This window comes from Megascapheus bottae, chromosome 28, assembly GCF_031878675.1.
Source record: "Megascapheus bottae isolate mThoBot1 chromosome 28, mThoBot2.hap1, whole genome shotgun sequence".
Lineage (NCBI taxonomy): Eukaryota > Metazoa > Chordata > Mammalia > Rodentia > Geomyidae > Megascapheus > Megascapheus bottae.
In genome coordinates this window covers 3522734-3544830 of record NC_143536.1, presented here as the reverse complement: position 1 = coordinate 3544830, position 22097 = coordinate 3522734, and the positions used below count along the sequence as shown (strand labels likewise).

At 60.5% G+C, this 22097-nt stretch overlaps 2 protein-coding genes and 1 long non-coding RNA gene across 7 annotated transcripts in view; 1 reads left to right on the top strand and 2 right to left on the bottom strand.

The window, feature by feature from the left end:
- Nucleotides 1-765: 765 nt before the first annotated feature.
- Nucleotides 766-9501, bottom strand: Rhof (ras homolog family member F, filopodia associated). Of its 2 annotated transcripts, none has more exons than XM_090320026.1 (5): nucleotides 9311-9501; nucleotides 9016-9103; nucleotides 2401-2510; nucleotides 2189-2323; nucleotides 766-1354 (listed from the first exon to the last, which is right to left on the bottom strand). In XM_090320026.1, exons 1-5 carry the CDS (start codon nucleotides 9443-9445, stop codon nucleotides 1190-1192), a joined length of 633 nt encoding a protein of 210 aa, XP_090176152.1. In that variant the 5' UTR covers nucleotides 9446-9501; the 3' UTR covers nucleotides 766-1189. The 2 variants fall into 2 exon arrangements, with proteins under 2 accessions (XP_090176152.1, XP_090176154.1); XM_090320028.1 differs by lacking the exon at nucleotides 9311-9501 and adding an exon at nucleotides 8380-8601 and having other exon boundaries at nucleotides 9016-9101.
- A 1235-nt stretch (nucleotides 9502-10736) lies between these two features.
- LOC150044988 (uncharacterized) lies at nucleotides 10737-19091 on the bottom strand. 4 transcript variants are annotated; one of them, XR_016532930.1, is made up of 4 exons: nucleotides 18970-19091; nucleotides 15517-15752; nucleotides 14573-14644; nucleotides 10737-11462 (listed from the first exon to the last, which is right to left on the bottom strand). It is a non-coding gene; the product is annotated as an uncharacterized LOC150044988 (long non-coding RNA). The 4 variants fall into 4 exon arrangements; XR_016532928.1 differs by lacking the exon at nucleotides 18970-19091 and adding an exon at nucleotides 16354-16874; XR_016532929.1 differs by lacking the exon at nucleotides 18970-19091 and adding an exon at nucleotides 16785-16858.
- Setd1b (SET domain containing 1B, histone lysine methyltransferase) overlaps nucleotides 18374-22097 on the top strand; it is a 20727-nt gene continuing 17003 nt past the window's right edge. Inside the window, exons 1-5 of the mRNA XM_090319990.1 lie at nucleotides 18374-18572; nucleotides 18656-18840; nucleotides 18988-19086; nucleotides 19569-19839; nucleotides 21758-21870. Coding sequence (XP_090176116.1) covers nucleotides 18670-18840; nucleotides 18988-19086; nucleotides 19569-19839; nucleotides 21758-21870 — 654 coding nt within the window. The 5' untranslated portion in view covers nucleotides 18374-18572; nucleotides 18656-18669. The remainder of the gene's footprint in view (nucleotides 18573-18655; nucleotides 18841-18987; nucleotides 19087-19568; nucleotides 19840-21757; nucleotides 21871-22097) is intronic.

Sequence of the window (22097 nt, the reverse complement as noted above, 5' to 3'; positions counted from 1 at the left end):
GCCGTCTTAAATAAGATTTCCCCTCCCCCAGGGTGAGAGTCCTGTAAGCCCTAGGCATCTGCTTCCCTAGAAAGGGCAAGGGTCTCCTGCCCTGCCCTCTGCAGGCTGGCATGTGAGTGGCTCCAGTGAGTGGTTAGCAGACGTTTCCTATCAGAGCCAGACGGCGAATATCGTAAGCATTGCGAGTGACATGGCCTCACAAGGACTACTCTTGTGCAAAAACTGAAAAGCAAAAGCAGCCAGTAGTGCATGATGAGCATGGCCTTGTTCCAATAAAACTTTATTTACAGAAACAGGCAGTTGGCCAGACCAGGCCCCTGCAGGGGTTTGTTGACCTCTGGCCCCACACTATCAATTGTCCATGAGTCTGGACTCCACAGGAAAAAGGGGCCCTTAGTTGACTCTCCAGGGGACAGAAGAACCTGGGGCAGGGGAGGGGTGCTCAACTCTCCTTTGGCATCGTGACTCATCTAGACATCCCAGAGGAGGTTTAGGGTGCAGGAATAGGATGTCACTGAGCAGCAGGTAGCCTGTGGGCCAACTTGGACGACTGTCCATTGTCCCGTGGGACTGGGCTGGAACCTGTCAGTTCTGGAGAAGGCCAGGCCAGGCCTGGGCTCCCACCCCCACATCCCACCCAAGCAGAGGCCATCCGGGCGGAATGTGGGCGTCTAGTGCACAGCAGCTGTCCACCGACCCTGGGTCCATCGGGACAGTGTAGAGGGAAGGACCCGCCTCGGGTCCCTGGGGGCAGGCGGAAGCTTCCAAAGGGAGATCCTATGGAAAGGGTGTTTTCACCTGTCTGGCCCTAAGTCCACAGATGTCCACCCCAGGGCACACTGGGCCTTTTGAGATGGAGATGGCTCCTCCCTCCCTGGACCCAAAGGGAGTGGGCTGAGGAAGGGGGCGGGGCCTGCCTTCTCCCCTAGGCCTCAATGCCCTGGAGGCCCTGCGGTGGGAGGAAGAGGCTGGAGAAGGTGGCCCTGTCTATCTCAGAAACCCAGGGCTTGGCTTCATGGTGGACTGGCACCAAACCCACTTGAGTTCCATGTCCTCGGTCACCACTGTACTCCAGGGTCAGCCCAAAGGAGAGTTCATGGAGGGCTCCAGAAGACGAGCTCGAGACACCGGTGCTGCAGAGCTGGCCGTGGCTGCTCCACGTGGTCAGTCCTAACTCCATGGGCCGAGCTCACAGCAGCAGGCAGAGCCGTTGTTTTTTCTGCCGCTGAGCTTTCTTCAGAGCCCTGAGCGCCACCTTGGCGGCTTCTCGGAAGACATCCTCCACGTTCTCCCGGAACTTGGCTGAGCACTCCAGGTAGAGTGCGGCCTGGATCTGTTCACAGGCGCTCAGGCCCTGGGCCGGGACAGGCAACAGCGTTACACAAGGGGCCTGCCGAAGGCCACCTGGGGATCGGGGGTTGAGGCTGGTTTGGGGGGCTCTGAGTCCTTTCCGCATCCCAGGTCTGGCCTTCACTACTGATTGCCTCCATAGGACTTCGGGTGGGCCCCTTGTCCGCATGGCTGCCTGGAGCAGGCCTGTGCTGACCCCGGCTGCTCTCCAGCCATGAGAACAGTAAGTCCTCAAGACAGGAGGGGCCTCCGTGTGCCCGTCAGCATGAATGAACCACTGAACTTGGTAGAATCCAGACAACCCCAGAAGCCAGAGAGGGTAACTCTAGCCCATAATCCTAGCTGCCTGGGAGGCAGAGCTTGGAAGGATCGGGATTTGAGGCCAGCCGAGGCAGAAAGTTATAAAGACCTCCAATTAAAGTAATTAAAGTTGGGTCTTGTTAGTCTCCCAGGTTTGCCTCAAACGTCTGATGCTCTTGCAACAGTCCTGAATATTGGGATTATAGGTGTGTATCATCATCATGCCTGCATTAAAACTTTTTGTTCGTGTGTGTGTGTTGTATGTCTCTTAAAAGGTCCCAGGGTTTGGATTTGCCCATATCTTTCTCAGCCTAGGACCTACCTTCAGGTTCCGCTGGGGGCAGATGGGGGACAGAGTGCAGAATGGGGAGCCTGATTAACAGGAGCCCGGGCCCCGGCTCTACTCTGGGTTAGCTGTGCCCCTGAGAAGCTGCTTGACCATGTTGGTTCGTGATTTCTCTCATGAAACAGGGAGGGTGGGGTTGACTGAGCTCAGGGCCGGGCTCGCTGGGCTGGTGTCGCAGGAGGGCATGCGCACCTGTGTGTAGGTGATGGGCTCCAGCTGGGCAGCACGCAGCTTCCGCAGGTGCTCCTTGTCCTTCCTCAGGTCCGTCTTGCAGCCGATGAGCACCATGGGGGCCCCTCGGCAGAAATGTGTAACCTCAGGGAACCACTGTGGAGCCGGAGGGCCCGGGTCAGCCATGAGCACAGCCCCGCTCCGCCCCCGCCCCAGGCAGTCCCGGCTCTCACCTTGATGAGGACATTGTCATAGCTGGTGGGGTTCATGACGTCATAGCAAATGAGCACGAGGTGAGCGTTCTGGTAGGAGAGGGGCCGCAGGCGGTCGTAGTCTTCCTGGCCTGGAACCAGAGGCGCTCGGCATTTACTTACCTGTAATGGGAGGCTGGGGCGGACCTCGGCCGGTAACATGGGATCAGAGCCAAGGACTCAGAGCTGGGACCTGGTAATCATTCTGCCAGCTGGGAATGTGTGCCCTGTTGTTCCCCGTGCAGGGAGGGGCTGGGTGGCCTGGGGTCCCCAAGAGAACCAGCAAGTTGATCCCTGCAGCCTTTCTTGCAAGCCCTGGAGGGTTGGGCACAGCTGGGAAGAACAGGCGGCCCCTCCCCCAGCCATGGTGCTGTCCCTTAGCTTGAGCTCTGCCCAAGGCTGGTGCTCTACTGCTTGAGTCCCAGCTCTACTTCCAGCTTTTTGCTGGTTAATTGAAGATAAGGGCCTCGAGGACTCTGCTGCCCTGTCTGGTTCTGAACCACAGTCGTCAGATCTGAGACTCAGGACTAGCTAGGATTGATTACAGGTGTGAACCACCAGCGCCCAGCCAATTTTTTTTTATTTTTGATGACTTTTTATGTTGATAGTTTCAAAGTTAGAAAAAAAAAATTGTTACAAAGAGTACAGAGTGCTGCGGGCACGCCGACCCAGTGTGTACATTCCACCACTTGCTTTATCTATGTGTAAACATTTCATCTTCCAAACTGAAGAGAAACTGCAGATGCTTGGCCCCTTCCTGGCAGGCCGGGGTGCTCACTGGAAGTGCTCCTCCTGCAGCCCCTCCAAGTCCCCACTGGCCGGCTTCCCTGGTCACCTGCTGTCCACCTGGCTGAAGGATGGATCTGGACACAACATCAGATCCAGATCCTGCCTCCTCTTCCACAGCTGGAACACCCTCAATGGCTTCCTGCTGCCCTTTGTGTAAAACCCAAACATTTCCTCCTGGGTTGTGGGATTTGGTGCTACTGACCTTGACTTGACTTCCCCCAGTCCAACCACAGTGGTTACCTCAGGTCACCCCCCTGCTACTCACATTCACCAGGCTTGGTGCCTCAGGGCCTTTTTACTTGCACTTGCTGTTCCCCCACAGCTGGGATGTACTTCCCTCACCTCTTTTTTTTTTTTTTTTTTGCTAGTCCTGGGCTTGGGCTCAGGGCCTGAGCACTGTCCTTGGACTTTCTCAAGGCTAGAGCTCTACCACTTGAGCCTCAGCACCACTTCCGGCTTTTTTCTATGTATGTGGGGTACGGAGGAATTGAACCCGGGTCTTTGTGCATGCTAGGCAAGCACTCAACCACTAGGCCAAACTCCCGGCCCCCTCTTTTTCTTTCCATATTCCTCATCATCCCTCTACTTGTTTCTGTCCCAGCCCAACCCTACAGGGAAGTTCACAGATCTTTGGATCTCAGGTTGTTTCTCAACCAAGCAGAAAGCATTTTCCTGAACAGAACAAGACTAAAGGGAATGCACACAGACGCCTTTTCCGCCTTTCTTTTTTTCCACCTTTCCTCCTTATCAGGCCGTGAACACCCCAGCAATGCCTGTTTTACACAGAGGACATGCGTGGGTTCTGTCTTGTTTTGTCTAAGGGATTTGAGTGTGAAGTTTGGTGTCCTGAGAAGACCCGGAATCTGGCTCTTCCGGGACTGAGGGACAACTGTACCTCTGTTTCATCTGAAGAAACTTTCCTACACGTGAAGTGATGCTATAGGGTGTTGCTCTTCCTGTTCAAACTAATACCAGAGCTCTTTTGTGGTTGTTTTCAGGGTTTGAACTCAGAATCTCTTGGAGCTTGAACTCGGGGCAAGGGTGCTGTCCCTGACCTTTTGTGCTCAAGGATAGTGCTTTACTCCTTGAGCCACAGCACCACTTCCAGCTTTTCTGATGATTAACTGGAGATCGTCTCCTCTCCTTGACTTTGCTCTGGAGCTGGCTTGGAATCAGGCTCCCGTACCTCCTAAGGAGGGTTACAGGCGTGACCGCCACGCGCGGCCAGTGGCTCTGACGGAGGTCAGGTCTCATTTCCAGCCCTGGCATGTCTGGACTGAGATGGGCCTATTCGGGGCTCCAGCTGTAGCTCAGATGACAGGCGCACACCACTGTGCTCCCCTCTCAGTTGAGAACAGGGTGTCAGGAACTTTTCTGCCTTAGCTGGCCCCGAACTGTGATCCTCCCTGTCTCAGCCTTCCAAGTAGCCAGGACCACAGATTCGAGCCACGAGCACCAGCTTCTTTCAACACTGAAGCCTGAACTCAGTCTTGGTCTCGACAGACAGGTACTTGAGCCACACCACCACCTCTCTACTTTGGTTCTTTCTTTTCTTTTTTTTTTTTTTTTGGTAGGTCTTAGGACTCGAACTCAGGGCCTGGGTGCTATCCCTGCACTTTTTCACCCAAGGCTGGTAAAGTACTGCTCTCCCACTTGGACCTACTGCTCCACTTCTGGTTTTCTGGTGGTTAATTGGAGGTAAGAATTTCATGGGCTTTCCTGCTGTGATCCTCAGAACTCAGCCTCCCGATCAGCTAGAATTACAGGTGTGAGCCACTGGCACCAGGCTACTTTTGTTCCTTGTTTGTTTGCCAGTTCCGGGGCTTGCACTCAGGGCCTGTGCACTGTTCTTGGGCTTTCTCAAGGCTAGCATTGTGCCACTTGAGCCACAGCCTTTTTATGTATGTGGTACCAAGGAATCGAACTCAGGGCTTCATGCATGCTAGGCAAGCACTCTTCCACTAGGCTAAACTCCTGGCCGTACTTTTCCCCTTTTTCATCCAGGCCAGGTCTGGACCAGAGTCCCGCTTAGGTTTCCTGTGGCTGGCAGGCACCTGGCGCAGGCACCTGTGTCATAGCACCTGGCTCACTGGCACAGCATGCATTCTCAATCCATCTAGAAATCTGGCAGGGAGGAAAACAGTTATAGTAAAATGGGGCCCAGGGCACTGGTCAGCTCCCTCTTTGCTGCTTACTGAGAGGACACCTCTGGGGACCCCCCCCCAAGCATGCTTTCCAAGCACTCCGCCGACCTGTCTGACCCTGAACAGGTGCCTGCCACAGCCGTCCTTGGTCCCAGACTAGCTTGTGTGGCTGTTCACACCGTGAGGGTGGTGAAAAAAAAACAACTTTCTGCTCTCAGAGGCGTTGAGGAAACATGGGTTAACTGTTACCTCGCAGCAGTTCCACGCGTGACAAACACGGCTGAGAGGTGACACAGGGGGTCAGGGGGGCTGCTCCTGCCCTGGGGCTCCTCCCTGTGGGAATCACCTCCTCCTCCATGGCCTGTGCTGAGTCAAGCAGCCACCAGGAGGGAAGCTTCCAGAGAAAGCTGGTGCTGTGAAGGGCTCAGAGTGAATGGCAAGGTCGCAGGCGGGCACCTTGTGAGCTAGTGTGCAAGCACCATTCCCAGTGCCAAGGTCAGCTGCCCACAGGGCCAGGTTGAAGCCTCGGCTTCCTTGCAGGAGCTAGCCTGGGCCTCAGTTTCCTCACTTGGCAATCAAGAGGTGAAAGCAGGTGAGCCTCAGTGACAGTGGCAAAGATGCACCCTCCCCTGGCCAGCACAGGCACTGCGGAACCCCATGTTAGAGACGGAGAAACACAGCAGAGAGGTAAAGCAAGTTACCTGAGGTCACACAGCTGAGGGGAGCCAGGACAACAGCCCAGCCCAGAAAGAAGGGAATTTTGCCCCACAGTGCTGACCAACTGAAACAAAAAGATGGCTACAAACAGCTATCTTGAGAAAGAGGGGCTCCGGGGCGGGTGAGCAGCCTGCCCAGTCTTGGTTCCTCCTCCAGGTTGCTTGACACCACCCAGATCCGCTTTCCTTACACCCAGCCTGGCCTGAATTCAGTCAGCATGGAGTTCTGGATCCATGTGCTCTGCCTGGGGCTGGGGGCGTGGGCCAGGTCACCTGACCACTGTCATGGGGGCCAGCGGGGCCTAGGAGATGGAAGCAGGCTCCCCGGAGCTGCCCCTCTCCCAGTGGTCAGCGGTGCCCATGGCACGGGTACTGGGGGAGCTCGCTTGTGGGGTGGGCAGCCCCTGTTCCAGTGCCAGGGTCTCCAAGGCTGGCGGAGACCACACACAGCATGCTGGTGCCCAGCTCTGGTGGGGCACTGTCGCCGAGGGGTGCTGGTAGCATGAGAAGAGGAAGCTGACAGAGGAACCCACTTTTACTAGCCCTGCTGGGGTCCCCCACCTGGTCCCACCCAACCTGGAGCTGAGGGGACCCCCTGCCTGCCCCCTGCCTTAGCACCCTGCAGTCCCCTTTCCTACTGGCTCTGTCATCTCCCCTCACCCCAGCTTCCTTGCCCACCCCCAGCCTTCTACCCAGGAGGCTCTGGGCCCCACCACAGCTTCCTGTGCCTGAGGATGTGGGGGCCAGGCGGCCACAGCGTTGGGAGTCTGGGCCCCACCCTCTTTCCCCCTCAGAGCACTGAGCACTGAGCACTGCTCAGGCCAGGCAGTATTTGTAACTGTTTCCATAGTATGGTGAGAAGCAGCCAGCCCAGCCTTTTGCACACGGCCCTGTGGCCAAGGTCCAAGCACCCCCATGCCATCACCTGGTCCGCAAAGAGAAGAAATCCAGCATCTTGGGGCCACCCCTGCTCCTGTCACTGCTGAGGGGCAGATGTTCCCCTCCTCCACAGCCTGTCAGTTTCTAGAACCTTCTACAGTATTTATTAGGCTCATCTCTACTTCTGCCATTGTCCTTGCTTACCCTCCTGCCCCCAGCCTCCACCTTTCTGCACATGGCGGCTGGTCATGCTTTGCCACATTCCCCATCTCCCCACAGGCACAGCGGGACCATCCCCCGTGACTCACTGTTCATTCATTCCAGTCACCCCACATGTGACCCCGTCTCACTCCATCCACCACAGGCTTCCCTGGTCACAGAGGTCAGCTAGATGCTTCCTCTCGCTCTCCCTCCTTGGGCCACCCTCTTGACCACCTGCCCCCTTCCCCAGAACTCACCAGCCGGCTCAAACCACAATGCTGCTTTCCTGCTGGTCAGAACAGGAAACATGGTGAAACCATCCTGAGGGCTACGGTGTAGCTCACAGGCAGAATGTTCACTAGCACACGCAAACCTGGGTTCCACCAACAGTCACAAGACAATATCTGCCAACCGCCGCTGTGGCACTGTTGTTCAGCATTACCAGAACAAATCCTCATGACACTTTAAGCCCAAATGACAGACAGAAAAGGAAACTGAGGCCCAGAGGGTACTCAGCCAAGTGTGACTAGCAGCAGAGCCCTGATAGGACTGGGCACTGGCGGCTCACTTCTTTAATCCTACTTGCTCAGGAGCTGAGAGCTGATTGCAGTTCAAAGCCAGCCCAGGTAAGTCCCTGAGTCTCTCATCTCCAATTCATCACCAAAACAGCTGGAAGTGGAGCTGTGGCTCAGAACACTGGTCCTGAGCACAAAAGTCAAGAGACAGTGCCAAGGCCCTGAGTTCAAGTCCCAGGAACTACACACAGTGCAGATGGTGGGGAGTGGTGGCACAGTGGGCAGACTCCAGCGGGAGCCTCCGCCACGCTCACACTGGCAGGAGAGGCTGGGGCAGAGCAGGAGAAAGAGGGAGCCAAGGACCTGCTCCTCCAGCCCTGCCCTTCCCCAGCTGCTAGACAAGAGCTATGAGAATAAAAATGCCCCCCACTTTTTACTGTCCCATGGTCTGCCCACCTCAAGAATTCCCAGGACATTTCTGGCTTTTCCAGCTCCCCTGGGGCTGGGAGCAGGGCTCTACTCCCAGAAGGGCCTTCCAGAAGTTGGTAGGGGGGTAGGCAGGCCACAGGAAAGCCTGCTCCAGGCAGGGATGGAGGGAGGGCTGGCTCAGGGGGAAGGGATGTCTGGATTTCAGTTCCACCCATGATCGGTGGGATACTGCGTCTCCGTGCTCAGGATGGGCCGGCAGAGAGGACAGGGAGGGTGACATGGCTTTACCTGGCACTAAACTCTGAGTTGCTGAGCTGGGTAAGGTTCTACCTGGTCGTCCCAGTCTTTGCCCCCTCAGTGTGGGTGACGCCCAGTCAGAACTGGGGGGGGGGGCTCTTTGCAGACTGCCAAATGCATGGACGAAATGCATGCAAAGCCCGGCGCTGGGGCAGCAGGTGGGACCTGATCCTGAGCTGCTTCCTGGGGCTCCCATTTCTTCCAGTCATGTTTCTAAAGAACCAAGAAGGCAGGGGACCCACTGGAAGAACAAAACCCTAGAAGCACGGACACATACCTTCCACCCACAGGACGGTGGAGCCCAGCTGTGGAGCCCCAGATCCTGGCCCACGCCATCCCAGGCTCGGGGGAACTCCAACCCCTGACCACAGCTGAGAACCACGGGAGTCGGAAAGCAGCACAGCCCACGGTTCTCTAGAACCACAGGAGAGGAGCCAGCACGGTGAAGGGGTCTGGCAGGGGCCCCAAAAATTCACCATCCAATCACCCCCACTTACATGGGGGGCCAAGGTCCCCTGGGCCCCCAGGACCCCACCAACGACCTCGAGGCCCGATGCGCTGCCGGGGGAGGCCCCCCACAGGGGAAGCCTTGGGGCGGCTGCCCCCCCCAGCGCCCTGGGCACTCACCCGCGGTGTCGTACAGGTTTAGGGTCACCTCCTTGGTCCCCACTGTCACGCTGGCCGTGTACTTCTCAAACACCGATGGGGCGTAGTTCTGCGGGAGAAGCGGGGGGCTCAGTGCTGGGGTCCCCTGGGTCCCGCTCTGCCCAGCCACCCCACACCCCACCGGACTGTACCCCGGCACCGCGGGGCCCGCGGATTCGCGAGGGGAGCCCAGAGTGGCGACCGCCTCTGCGCTCGGGACGCCGGGGACCCCAGGTCCGGGATCGGGGCGACCCCCGCGTGGCGCCTCCCGCCTCACCTCGGGAAAGGAGCCCTGGCTGTACACCATGAGCAGCGATGTCTTGCCGCAGCCGCCGTCGCCCACGATCACGATCTTCAGCTCCTTCCTCCCCGGGCCTGGGGCGGTCGGGGCCGGGACCCCGGGGGCGTCCATGGCCCGCAGCCCGCAGCGTTGGCAGCGGCCGCCGAGAGCCCGGCGGAGCGAGCGGAGGGGGCGGGGCCGGGGGCGGGGCCCGGAGCAGCCCCACCCTCGCCTGCCCCGCCCCCAGTTAGAGCCGCCTCTGCCAGGCAGCCCCCGGCCTCAGCCCCTCTCTGCTAGGCCCCGTTCGCCTGCCTCTCACTATCAAAGACAGGGCGGCCGCTGAGAATCGGGGTGATCGGCCTTAAACGCAGTTAACCCCCTTTTCCCTCCCCCCGCAGCTCCCCAGCGCCAGACCGGGTAGTTTCTCTCCGCATCCAGGGAGCCCCTGATTGGCAGGCTCCGCCTCCTGGTAGGGACCCTGTGATTGGCCAGCCGAGCAGCCCACCTTGGACTGGGGCTCCCGGATTGGTGGGCTGTGCCCCAGCACGGGGGGTCCAGACGCGGGCTTGGCCCACCAGCTGTGCGGCTGCTGCGCCTCCTCGATGGTTGGACCTGGCAGTGGTGGCCCCGGGGAAGAGGCTGGCACGACAGTCGTGGCTGTCCGCCCGGGGTGGGGGGCTGCGGGGCTCCGCTTACTCCCCTCCTCGGCTGCAGGTGGGCGCGCGGCGCCCTCTGCCGGCGACCGCCTCGCGCTGCCCAGATGAGCGTCCCTGACCACGTGAGCGAGCTGCGAGCGGCTCCTCCCAGAAGGGGGCGTGCGCGTGCGCACAAGTGCGGGGGCGGGGCTAGTTGCATGAGCGTGCGCGCGTGCGCGGCGTACGGAAGGGCTAATGTGTGCAAGTGCGTGTGAGACCCAGTCGATCTCGGCTGGGCCCTTTCCATGCGCTTCGGAGGGACTGCGCCCAAATGGGTGCCTTTCCTCTCCAAGCAGCGCCTCCCTGCCTCCTGATCGGGAGAGCCCACTGCTGTCCGGCGGCTGGCAGGACGCCCCGCCCGAGCCAGACCCGCCCTGGCAGCGTCAGCGGCAGCTCTGGGGGCGCGGTGGGGACCTGACTCCACCCTGAAGACTCCCAGCTTTCAAGTCCTCGGCAAAGATGAAGTCAGCCTCACTTGGTGGAGGAAATTGCCAAACTCCCCGGTTCCTTCAATGCCAGGTCGCTTTCAGAAGGTGCAGGGCAAGGTCTGGCCGCCAGAGGGCAGCAAGGACCGTAGTGAAAACCCGAAGAAGACCCGCGACACTGGGGAGCAGATGACCCAGGCTGATGGGCTCTCTTCACCTGGAGGACTCCCTCATCCACCTTTGAGGCCCTGCCCTGCCCCTCCCCACACCCCAGACACATTTACAACAACTCATCCATTCCTTTTCTTGCAACATGTTTATTGACAGGTAATTGTGCTCCTACCTGAGTTCATTGGAGTTTGGGAGGTGAGATCAGATTTGAGGCGACTGCCAAGGGCCCAGGGACAGCTGGCACTGAGCTGGGCTATGTTGGAGGGTTGATGGTGGAGGCAGGTGGTTGCCTGGCCTGGGGAAATGTGTTGCAGCTAGAAAGTTCTCCCTTGGGTTCTTCCGGGATGGAGGACTGAGGTAGCCAGACTGGTTGCCAAGGTAACCGAGTTCAGTCATGGAGGGCCTGCCTGGTTGCCAGGCTGCAGAAGGGGCAGGAAAGGAGTGGTGGCCAGCAAGGAGCTACAACTCTGGAGGGAAGCAGAGCTCAGACTATTTCTTGGAGGCACCAGGAATAGAGTGTCATCAGAAACAAGATTCTCTAGAACTCGAAGCAGAGGAGACCCACACAGACTGGTTAACAGTCCCTCAAAAAGAAGGTGTTTGGGGGTTTTGGAGTGAGGGGAAGAACACTCACCTTCGCAGCAGGACCCCAAACTGCTTCTCCCTTCAGGTTGGGCTTCAGATCCAGAGGGAGGTTGCCCTTTCCCAGCAGGCTGGGGCACATGGCTTGGGAGGCTCAGGTTTACCAGGTATGCTCAGAAGAGGGCTCGTCAGGCCTGTCTCAGTCCTCCGCTGTCTCCGTTTTCTCCATTGCAAAGCTAGGGCTCTGGGGTCGGCACAGAGATGGCCAGCTCAAAGCTTAAAGGGGGAAATGAGCAGAGGGAGTTTTGCCAGGCCTAGGCAGAACAGCTGTCACTGGCTGCAGCCTGCTCACCCACCCACCCCTGCCTAGCCAAGAGGCTGGCAGAGCCCCAGCACCACCCAGCCTGGAGCATGTTTGATTTGGACCCGGCTCCTGTGGTGACGGTGGGCCTGGATCTGTAGCTAAAAATACCCAGGAGTCCTGCCAGTTGCTCACAGTTTCTGTAGAGGCCCGGCTGGGCAAGCTGAGCAGACAACCCTGTCCCTGAGGCCAATTCCCTCACCTCCGAGACGTTCTGAGGACTTAGGTCACTATCCTATTTCCCAGGAATTCCTAGAGAGTTTTAGGGGGGCAAGAAAGTCTCCCCCTTTTTTGGTGTCAGTACTGGGGTTTGAACAGGAGTTTGCAATTGCTCAGTAGGTGCTTGACTGCTTGATTCATGCCTCCAGCCATCTTTGCTCTGGTTCTTATTTTTTGAGACGAGGGGGCTTTCCTGCCCAGGTTGGTTTCAAATGTCAATCTTCCAGATCTCAGCCTCCCAAATAGAATCATAGGCATGAGCCACTGGCCTCGGATGCCTTTGGCTTCCTGGGGACTGGCTGCCAGGTGGCCTCTGCAGGGCCCATCAATTTTTGGTCATCCAGAAGACTGTATCACTGTGAGGCCAACAGGGAAGCGAGCCCAGGTTAGGATGGAGGCTTGGTGAACATGCTAGGGACCCCCATTTCTGGGGGGGGGGCTGGAAATGGCCACAGAAAGCAATTCCAGAGCCATCCAATGCTGAAAGCACTGATGGCCTTAGGAGATAAAGACCCCAGTCTGACCCCAGACAAGGACCATTCTCTAAAGGCCCAGAAAAGGCAGGTGGCCAAGGCTAGGTACCTGGCAGTGCAGGCCTGTCCTGTAGGCCTGCTTAGCTCTTGGAAGCAGGTGAGGGGGGGAACAGGATCCCAGCTACACAGGCTGAGGCAGGAGGATTGTGTGAATCATGGAATTTGAAACCAGCCTTGGCAACAAAGCATGATGTTGGCCCTGGCCCCCAATGACTGAAAATACAATTTAAAAACAGCTCAAAAGGGTATTGTTCAACTTCCTCCTCCCAGCTGAGAGAGGAATTTGCCAGAAGGCAGGGAGAGAGCACTGGGCTGCGGTGTCAGTGCTGGGGCGCCTTCTCTCCGCATCCAGGCCCCAGGCTTTCAGGAGGGTCTGAAAGGTCACAGTCCACGCCGGGCTCCTGGGGAAGGGCCCGGAAGGGGCGGGCACTGGAGTCCCAGTCCAGCCACCTTCCAACCCTTCCGCTGGCGTGGCCCTAGCACAGCCTCGGGCCGGGAGCAGCCCCGCCCCGGCCTGGGCCTGGCGGGTGGAGCTCCCCTACGAGCTAGGAGATGAGGAGTGCGGAGAAAGGTGATGAAGGCCCAGGGGGCCCTAGCGAGAGGGAGGCACAGGGCCAGTTGGTCTTGGACACGTCCCCCCCAGGACTCTAACCTACGGAGGGAAGCAGAACCCTCGGGCAAAGATCGTCACTCAAAAAAGGGGAGGCAGAGGCTCTGACTGCAGGAATCCTCAAGTCCCTCTCCTCCCCTCCCCTCTGGGGTGAGGTGGGGGTCATGGTGCCTGAAGCCTGGCTGGCTTCACGGGGAGAAGCCAATCGCACCATGCTGGTTCCTTCCAACCAGACAGGCTTTGGGCAGTGGTGCCAGCAGACAGCTGGTGCTCAAAATAACCCAGACAGCTGGGGCATGCGGGTGCCTCGGCCCAGGCTGGGGACTGGAGGACACCTGGAGCCCTATCCCAGCCCTGCTGCCAGTGCCTGATGACCTTGGGTAAGTCACCTCTCAAGACCCTGGCAGACAACCGGCAAAGGATGAACCCACCACGGAGGAAGAGCCTGCTCCAAATAGGCCCCACTCAAGCTACACAGGAGGAAAAAAACTGAACTTCCCCCAGGAAAGCCAGTCTTCTTTCCCCCTTGGCTGCAAGCTTGGCCACATGCTTTGGGAGGTGGGCTGGCAGAGACGAGAGCCAACACCCTGCACCACTCCCAGCCACCACTCAGAGTCGCAAAGGAGGCCAGCTAACCAGAAGCCTGCCCCTAATCACTCATAATCCTCCCTCCACGGGGCAGGGCCAGCCTGGAGATCTTGCTAGAGGGGAGACACTCACTCGTCCAAGGTCGCCAGCACGGCCACATTCCAACCCTTGGCAGCCAGGCCAAAAGCCTCACGCAGATAAGCAACCAGATGCTTCTAGCAAAGTCTTAGGGCCTCCCACACTGCTCAGGCTAGGGTGGTTGTGAGGATCCAGGGGAGAAGCTGGGGAGAGGCTACGGTAGGCACCTGGACCCAAATGGCTCCTCAAGTAACCACCACAAATCCGAGATCCAGGGCCACCATGTCTCCAGCTGGACAGCTGCCTGGCAGATGCCAGGAGTGGGGGGAGCTATGGAGGCCAGCTCACTCACTCGGCAAGAATGAGGGCGCGCAAATGAAGATGGCAAGACCAGCCACTCCCCAGGTGTTACCTAGCTCAGAGGGCCTGGGAGCTCCGAGCCACCGGAGGGCTTAGGAGAGCATGCTGGATTCTCAGTCTCCATCTAGGGAGCGGTCAGAGACTCGGGAACTGGGAGCCGCCATCGGATCTGTCAGTCACAGCTCCAGCTCCCCTTCTCGTAGACACATCAGTCCAGACACAATGTGACACATGAGAGGTCACAGCTGGTACTCAGCCATGGCAGCCAGATTTCATATCCAGGCTCACCTCATTCTAGAGCCAGGAGGAAATCGTGCGAACCCCCAGAAGGGGTTGGGGGGGTCGAGGAAGCCTCTTTTCTCAGGTCCCCCCCGCCGGGCCTGCAGGCCGAGGCCTCCCCCGCGCAGCGCGCAGCTGGGGAACACGGGCGGGTGCCTCGTCCAGGGAAGCTGCTGCGCTCCCTCGCGGCCCCACGCCCCAAATGCCTGCCTGGCACCCAAGGCGGCCGGCGGGACGGGCACCCCCCGCCCCCCGCGGGCGGGGCCGCAGAACCGGCTCGGCCGTCCCGGGATTCCGACCCCACCCTTCCCACCCCGGGTCCCCCGAGCAGCCCGGGAGGAAAAGGGCTCGCGCCTACCTGGCTGGGGGACTGCCTGCTCCAGCCGTCCGTTCCGGGGGACCCAGAGTCGCCCCTTCTCAGGCCAGGGACCTGGGGAAAGAGTTCAGGACGAACGGTCATGGTGGCCCAAATGCGAAGGGCCAGGGTCTGGCGGACCCTCCGCCCTCTCCGCCCCGTGCCCCGGGGTGGGGGTGGGGGTCCAGGCCCCGCTCATCTGCATTTCCAAGGGCCGGCCCCGCCCGCCCCCGCCCCGGGATCCGGGGCAGGGGTCCGGCTTGCCCACCCCCGCCCCGCGTGGAGGAGCCCGACCCGGACAAAAGGGGAGACCCGCCCCCGAGCCAGAGGGCGCCGGGCCGGCCCGAGGGCGGCCAGGGTCAGGGCTGGGCCGGGGCTCCCGCGCCGCGCGGCCATCGAGGCCTCCGCGTGCCCGCGAGGGCCTCGGTGTCCCGGGGTCCCCGGCGCCCCCCACCCCGGGGCGGCGCCCCCGCCCTGCGGGCGGCGGGGACCCCGGGCTCCCCGACTACTCCGGGGAAGGAAGGAAGCCAGACGGCCGCCATTCGCCATCGCCGGCCGGCCCGGCCCGGCCCGCGGCTCCGGGCGAGCCCGAGCGATGGCGCCGCGCCGGGCGGGCGGCGGCGGCCGAGGCGCTGCGTCATGGTGCCAACATGGACGCCGCCTGCTGTCCTCGTTTTCGCTGCGGTGGCGCAGGCGCGGCCCGGGGCCCCGGCGCGGGAGCTCGGGTGCCCAGCGTCCCCAGGCGAAGCGGAAGCCACCCTGGGCAGCTCCACCGCGGCCGAGGCCGGGGCCGGGGCGCCCCTCGGGGGTCGCGGAGCCCGGGCCGGCGCGGCTCCCCTCCCCGCTCCCGACGCCGCCCCGGCGCCTTCCTCGGCCTGCTGGAGGCAGGCGTTCCTCGAAGGGCCCAGGCCCTGCGCGCCCCTGTCTCCTCTTCTCCTTTTACTTACCGCTCAGCTCGGAGTCTCGGGAGGCAGAGGTGAAGCTGGGCGGTGATTTTGGAGATATTATGAAAACATTCTTTTGATTGTTTAGTGGGGGAAACTTGGGGTGGTGGCATTGTCTTTTTTTTTTTTCCTGCTGATGTTACCTTTGTTTTGTAAGTTACACTCTCGGGGCATTTTTTTCTGTTCCTTCCACGTCTGGGTTGGTAACAAGGCGGCTTCGCTGAGGGCTGGGCACTGCTCTGGATATGGCCACGGTGGCGTGACCGTCATCGAGAGACAAAAGGCGAAAACACACAGTCAAACCAAAGGCAAAAGAGGCCCCCAGCCACCCACCGCCGAGAAGCCGCGCCAGCCAGCGGGGTGCGGGCTCCCACCGCCGGGCTCGGGCTCTGCTGCTAATCTAGTTTCCTGTGATGGCTTCAGTCTCTGCACAAAGAAGTCTTCCTCTCATCCCCCCACCACCAAGACGAGAAAAACAGACATGGCTTTCTTCACGCAGATCGATTCTCAAGGAACATGGGAAGAAAGCTGGCTGTAGGCATTCCCCACAGCTCGAGGCTAAGACCCCAGCTTTCTAAAAAGCAAAGCGTCTAAAAAGCATTTCAACCTAACTTATTAGACAAGAAAAACATAACGACACATGCAGATGAAGGTTTGGAAATCAAGGACATTTCAGCCAACATTAACATGAAAACTGAACTGTAGGACAGAATGGACTGGGTACTTACAATATAAAAATGTATCTCAAAAACAAAACAACTTAAAGAGTAACAACTTCTCACAATTTTTTTTGTTGCTGCCATTTCGCTCAGTCCTAAAACTATACATTTAAAACATTACCTTGTTAAAAAGAGGAGTTAATAAGATGGCCAGGTTTAAGTGTTTAATAGAGGAAACTACATTTAAAAATTTATTGTTCAGTCAAGAGAATACAGACAAGACAGTTCGAAGCTCCCCACCACAACCACCCAAGAAAAAAAAAAAGAGGAAAAAATAAATATGTCGTTTACTTAGGTTTTTTTTGGAATTCAAAACTGTTAACTGCTGACATGAATGGTGTGCTATGACCTAGTTATACAAGACAAAGATGGATTCCAAGTCATAAGGAAAAAAAGAAAATCCAGATCTTTTTAAAAGGTCTTCTTCAATTCTTCCAACTGTGATCCTTTAAGCCTGCTGACAAATGTTAAACAACACACTCAGGCGTCCTGAAACTGGATGGTGGAGTCAAAGGAAAAACGTTCCCCATTTGCAACAAAGGAAAAACCCACTTGGCCATTTAATTCCATTGCAGAAAAATGGCTTCCCTCAGCTCTTGGCCTCTCCTTGGTGTCTGATGAGGGATGGCGGAGCTCGGCGTCTAATAACTCAAGCGCGATAGAAGCCGCGCTCTGATTGGCCGCCGCGCCCTGCCAATTACCAACCCGGGGCCCAGCTCCGAACCCCGAAAAGAGCCCCGATTTGAGACGCGCCACCTCCGGGCTCCGCCGAGGCGGCGCCCTGGCCCCCGGCCGCTCGACCGGAGGGCGGACCGGGCCGCCGGCGCGCCCCCGGGGAGCCCGGGAGCCGCTGCGCTCGGCTCACAAAATGGAAGCCGCGCGCCGATTGGCCGCCGCCACTCCCGGACCTTTAATAAAGAAAGGGGGAAGGAGAAGACGCATGCAAAAGAGGGGGGACGCGCCTCCCTCTCCTCCCCTCTCGCTAGCTGGTGGCTGGACGGAAGGGGGGATGGGGAGGGAAGCATGTGTTCACGACAATTACGGGGCGATCCCCTCCAAAAATAAAAACAGAAAAAAAGGAAAATAAAGAGCCAGCCGGCCGCTCGTCTCGCTCGGCCCAGGCCCGGCCGCTTCCTCCCGGCCCCGCGGTGAAATCCCGGCTGGGCCGGCCCGGCGCGGCGCCCGGGGCTGGGGGCGGGGAGGGGGTCGCCGGGCCGGGGAGGACGCCAGAGCCCGGCCGCCTCGATGGCAGCCCGCCTGGGGTCGACGTCCGCCCGGCTCCCCCCCTCCGCCAGTCCCCACGCACGCCCCCCCCAAACCCGCGCCCCCTCCCGCGCCCCGCGCCTCCACGCGCCCACCTCCGGTCTTGGCAGTTTGCAAACAGTTCGGAAGGCCCGAGGCGCACGCCGCGGCGGCCCGGGCTCCCTCCGAGGCGGCCGGCCGCGGGGAGGCAGAGCCCCGGAGCCCCCCACCCCAGCCAGTCCCGGCAGAATAAATAAATTAAGAGGCCTTCCCCCGGGGAGGGGGCGCAGTGTGGGAACGCGCGAGCGAGGGGTGGGGGCCGCCGGGCCCGGGGCTTCGGAGGCGCAGCTGCCGCCGCCGCCGCCGCCGCCGCCGCCGGGGAAAGCGGCGAGGAAGGCGAGGGGAGGAGGAGGAGGAGGAAGAGGAGGAGGGTGAGCGCTCGGGTCGGGCTCCTTAGCGGTGTATTGTGGGATGCGCGGCTACTGGGAGCCGAGCCTCCGCCGCCAGCCGCCTCCCGGGCAGCAGCAGCAGCAGCAGCAGCGGCGGCGGCAGCAGCGGCGGCGGCGGCGGCGGCGGCAGCAGCGGCGGCTCCGGGCCCGGCAGCCCCGGCGGCCCCGGCGGCGGCGCCCCCCCTCCCCGGCCCCCCGTCCGGCCGCCCCGGCCTCGGCTCCCGCGGGGGACACCATGTACTGGCTGGCGGCGCAGGGAGGCCGGCGCCCGGCGGGGATGTAAGCGCGGCTGGGGCGGGAGGGAGAGGCCGCGGCCGACTCGGGCGGCCCCCGACCCCGGCCCCGGCCCCAGGCGGGCGGGCGGGCGGGCGGCGCCGAGGCCTGCCGCGCGAGCCCCGCGCCCGAGCCGGGCCGAACGGGCCGGCGAGCGCCACGCTGGGCCGGCCGGGCGGCACCATGGGCCGGAGCCCGAGTCCTCCGGGCGCCCCGGGCCCCGCCAGCCCGCGCCCGGGGCCCCCGGGAGCCCCTCGCTGCCGCCCGGAGACGGTGGCCGAGCGGGCGGGCGCGTAATCCTCCCGGAAGGGCCATTCTCTCGCTCCGTCCTCGTTTCGGGGGGAGCCGGCGAGACCGCTCCTTGCGGGGCGCCCCGGTAAGGTGGGAGGGCGGGGGGGGGCGGCCGCGGTTCCCGGGCGCCCGCCGCGGCGGGGACGACCACAACTCGCTGGTTTCCAGGTTGGGTTAACGGCATGGAGAACAGCCACCCCCCCCACCACCAGCAGCAGCCCCCGCCGCAGCCCGGCCCTTCGGGCGAGAGGAGGAACCACCATTGGAGAAGTTACAAGTTGATGATTGACCCGGCTCTCAAGAAGGGGCACCACAAGCTGTACCGCTACGATGGACAGCACTTCAGCCTGGCGGTGAGCGGCCCGCCGCCCCGGGCGCCCGGGACCCCCGCCCGGAGCCCCGGCCAACTGTCACCGGGGCCCCCGCCCGGCCGGCCGGCGGGGCCCAGGGCCCGGGGTCCCCCCCGCCCCGACTCTCCTCACCCCCTTGCCTCTCCACAGATGTCCAGCAACCGCCCGGTGGAGATCGTCGAGGACCCCCGGGTCGTGGGCATCTGGACCAAAAACAAGGAGTTGGAGCTGTCGGTGCCCAAATTCAAGGTGCGGCCCCTCCCCCCGCGCCCCTGCCCCCCGGGTTCCCCGGGTTCGAAAATAACGCCAGCCCCGCGGCTTCCGAGTTCCCGCCGGCCGGGGCCGGGCCGGGGGGGCGGGGGGCGGCCTCGCCCGCGGTGGCCCGGGCGCCCGGCTGCGCCCCGCGGCGGGGCCCGGCCCAGACGCGCCCCCTTCTCGGCCCGCCGGACCCCGCCTGCGGGGAGCGGGGAGCGGGGCCCGAACGAGGAGGTCCGGGAAGGGGAAACTGTTTCTTTTCTCCCCTTCCGAACCCCGAAGACTTCCACGTTCCAAACGATTTAATCCTGCGCTTCCCGGGCCCGCCGGCCTGCATTTTCCCACCCCCAAAAAATTAAAAAAAAAAAAAAAAAAGAATTTTTTTTCTTTTCCTGGCCCTCCGTTGTGTTGAATGGCTGAGCGCGGATCGTTTGTGGTCCCTCTGGTTTCAATGTCCCCCCCCTCGGCCCGGCCAGATCGATGAGTTCTACGTGGGCCCAGTGCCTCCCAAGCAGGTGACATTTGCCAAGCTGAATGACAACATCCGGGAAAACTTCCTGCGGGACATGTGCAAGAAGTACGGGGAGGTGGAGGAGGTGGAGATCCTGTACAACCCCAAGACCAAGAAGCACCTGGGCATTGCCAAGGTGGTCTTCGCCACGGTCCGCGGCGCCAAGGAGGCCGTCCAGCACCTGCACAGCACCTCGGTCATGGGCAACACCATCCACGTGGAGCTGGACACCAAAGGTGAGCGCGGGCGCCCGCCCTCCGCCCCGCGGCTGGGAGAGCCCCTCAGCCCTCCCCGGATTCCCCCACATGCGCCTCATTTACTTTTTTGCCCCCTCCGGAGGGTAGAGTCACATGGAGCTCAATGTGTTGTCTGTTGCTAGGAGACAGGCTGTAATTTACCAAATGTGCTCGTCCTTGGCCACTGCACCCGCAGGGACCACCTGGAGGCTTCCCCGCGGCTGACACCCTCCCGGCCCCTCCCGGGCCCGGTGCCCTGGGTCTCAGCAGTCCCCGGTGCTCGTGCTCCTCCAGGGAGGAGGCAGAGTTTTGTTTGTTTGTTGGGGGCCGAGGGAGAGCTAACTAGGCTGTCTTTAAGAGATTTTTCCTTAATTCCTTTAAGGGTCTGGGCGGTGCCCCCCCCATTTGCTGCCGGCGTTTCGCTCCAGCCAGCCGGGGCCTGGAGGACAGTTTCATTGATAAGGTTCCCGGTGGCGGCTGGGGGCGGGCCTGGCTGCCCTGGGTGCTGGAGGGTTGACTCGAGTCTTTCCTCCTCTCTTAAAGAGACCGCAGCACTTCCCCTACACGGAGTCCCCGCTCGCCCCTGGCAGCTGGACTGGGGGCCACACCCCCATCCTCAGGGGCTCCGGAGACTTCTCCAGTAGCTGGCTGGAGGGCTGGGGAGACTGCTGGGGGTGGGGTCCTCCCAAAGTTTGCCCGTGGCCTCCCGGAGAGGCTCCCCCCAATTTGAAAACAGTCCTGCGGCTCCGGGGCCTGGCAGCCTGTGGGACACTGTGGGGTCCTCAGGGCACTGGGGATCTGGGAATCTTGCCCTGCCAGGACTTAGGAAGAACTCCCAGGGTTTGAGGGCCTCAGAGAGCACCAGAACCTAGAGAGAAATCTACACTTCTGTTTTGTTTTGCTTTTAATAATTAATACGTGTGACCATCTCTCCAGACTGCCGGGTGTTGTGAAGGGTTGCTGTGGTTCTGGGTGGTTCACAATTACTGAGCCCGGGGTCCAAGCCTATGGTTTCTATCCTATCAGCCCCCACCCCATCTCCCTTGCTCCTCAGTCTCTGGGGAGGGAAGCAGGGAGTTTTCCATCCACCTATTCCTGCTTGGCTAATGTTTGATTTTCTCCTGAGGCCAAACTCCCCTCTCCTGCCCACATTTTTAAGGAGGTACAAGTTCTTATCACTATGTCATTTGGGGGGGGGGAGAGAAGAAAGAAACAAAAAGACCCTTGGGAGACTGCCACCTAAGTTTGTATTCGAGAAAGAGACCAGCTAAGTGTAAAGTTTTGCTCCAGGAATGTGTCTCTTTTGCATATGTAAGCAGCTGCCTGGACTCTATAAATATGAGAACAGAGCCCCAGGGGGCAGAGACCTCCCTCTTGCTAAGAGTGGAGGCCTTGGCCTTGGGCTCTGCTGTGTGGCTCCTTGAGGCTCAGGGGGACCCACCAGGCTCCAGGCAGTCCCCTGGCAGACTGGGGGCCCTCCTGGGCCCCTGGCTGGTAGGAAGCAAAGTGAAGTTCATGGTTATGTGCTCTGAGTGTTTTGCAAACTCTGCTGGTCACCTAGGTCTGTGTAATTAACACTCTGTCACCTCTGACTTCCCCTGTCCATGACACCCAGGCCTGTGTTCAATGGGATGGTGAAGGAATGAGGGAGGGGGCTCTCTGCTTGGGGATGGCTGTCCAGGTGATTGGAAGGGTTTTGGATGTGGGAGAGCTCCAGCCCCAAGAAGCATTGAGTTCTGAATCTCAGGATGAGTTTTGCAGCTTCTTTGCACAGGCCTGAATGAGTTGCAAGTGAGGGCTGGAATTGGGGCAGCCGGTCACCTTGCTTCCCCAGGCCTGGGATTTGTGGCCCACTGGATCCCTTGGGGGCTCCCACATGCTACCTCAGAGTGCCACCCTCTCCCCCCACTTGTCACAGGTGAAACTCGCATGCGCTTCTATGAACTGCTGGTCACTGGCCGGTATACCCCCCAGACCCTCCCAGTGGGTGAGCTGGAAGCTGTCTCTCCAATGGTGAATGAGACCCTGCAGGTGGGTTAATTAATCATCATCAGCCCTCCCTTTCAGCTTCTGGGTCGGACCACCCCACCCAGGCCCTGCCTTTACCACCTGTAGCTCTGGAGACCAAGGTCAAGCCAGGAGGATCCCTCCCTCTGCGACCCCCATGGGCAGAGAGTTCTCCTTGGCTCTGCCTCCCTTGGGCACCTCTCCTGGGAGGGTCCAGGTCTGCACGCCCAGGGGCAACCTCTGCATCCACA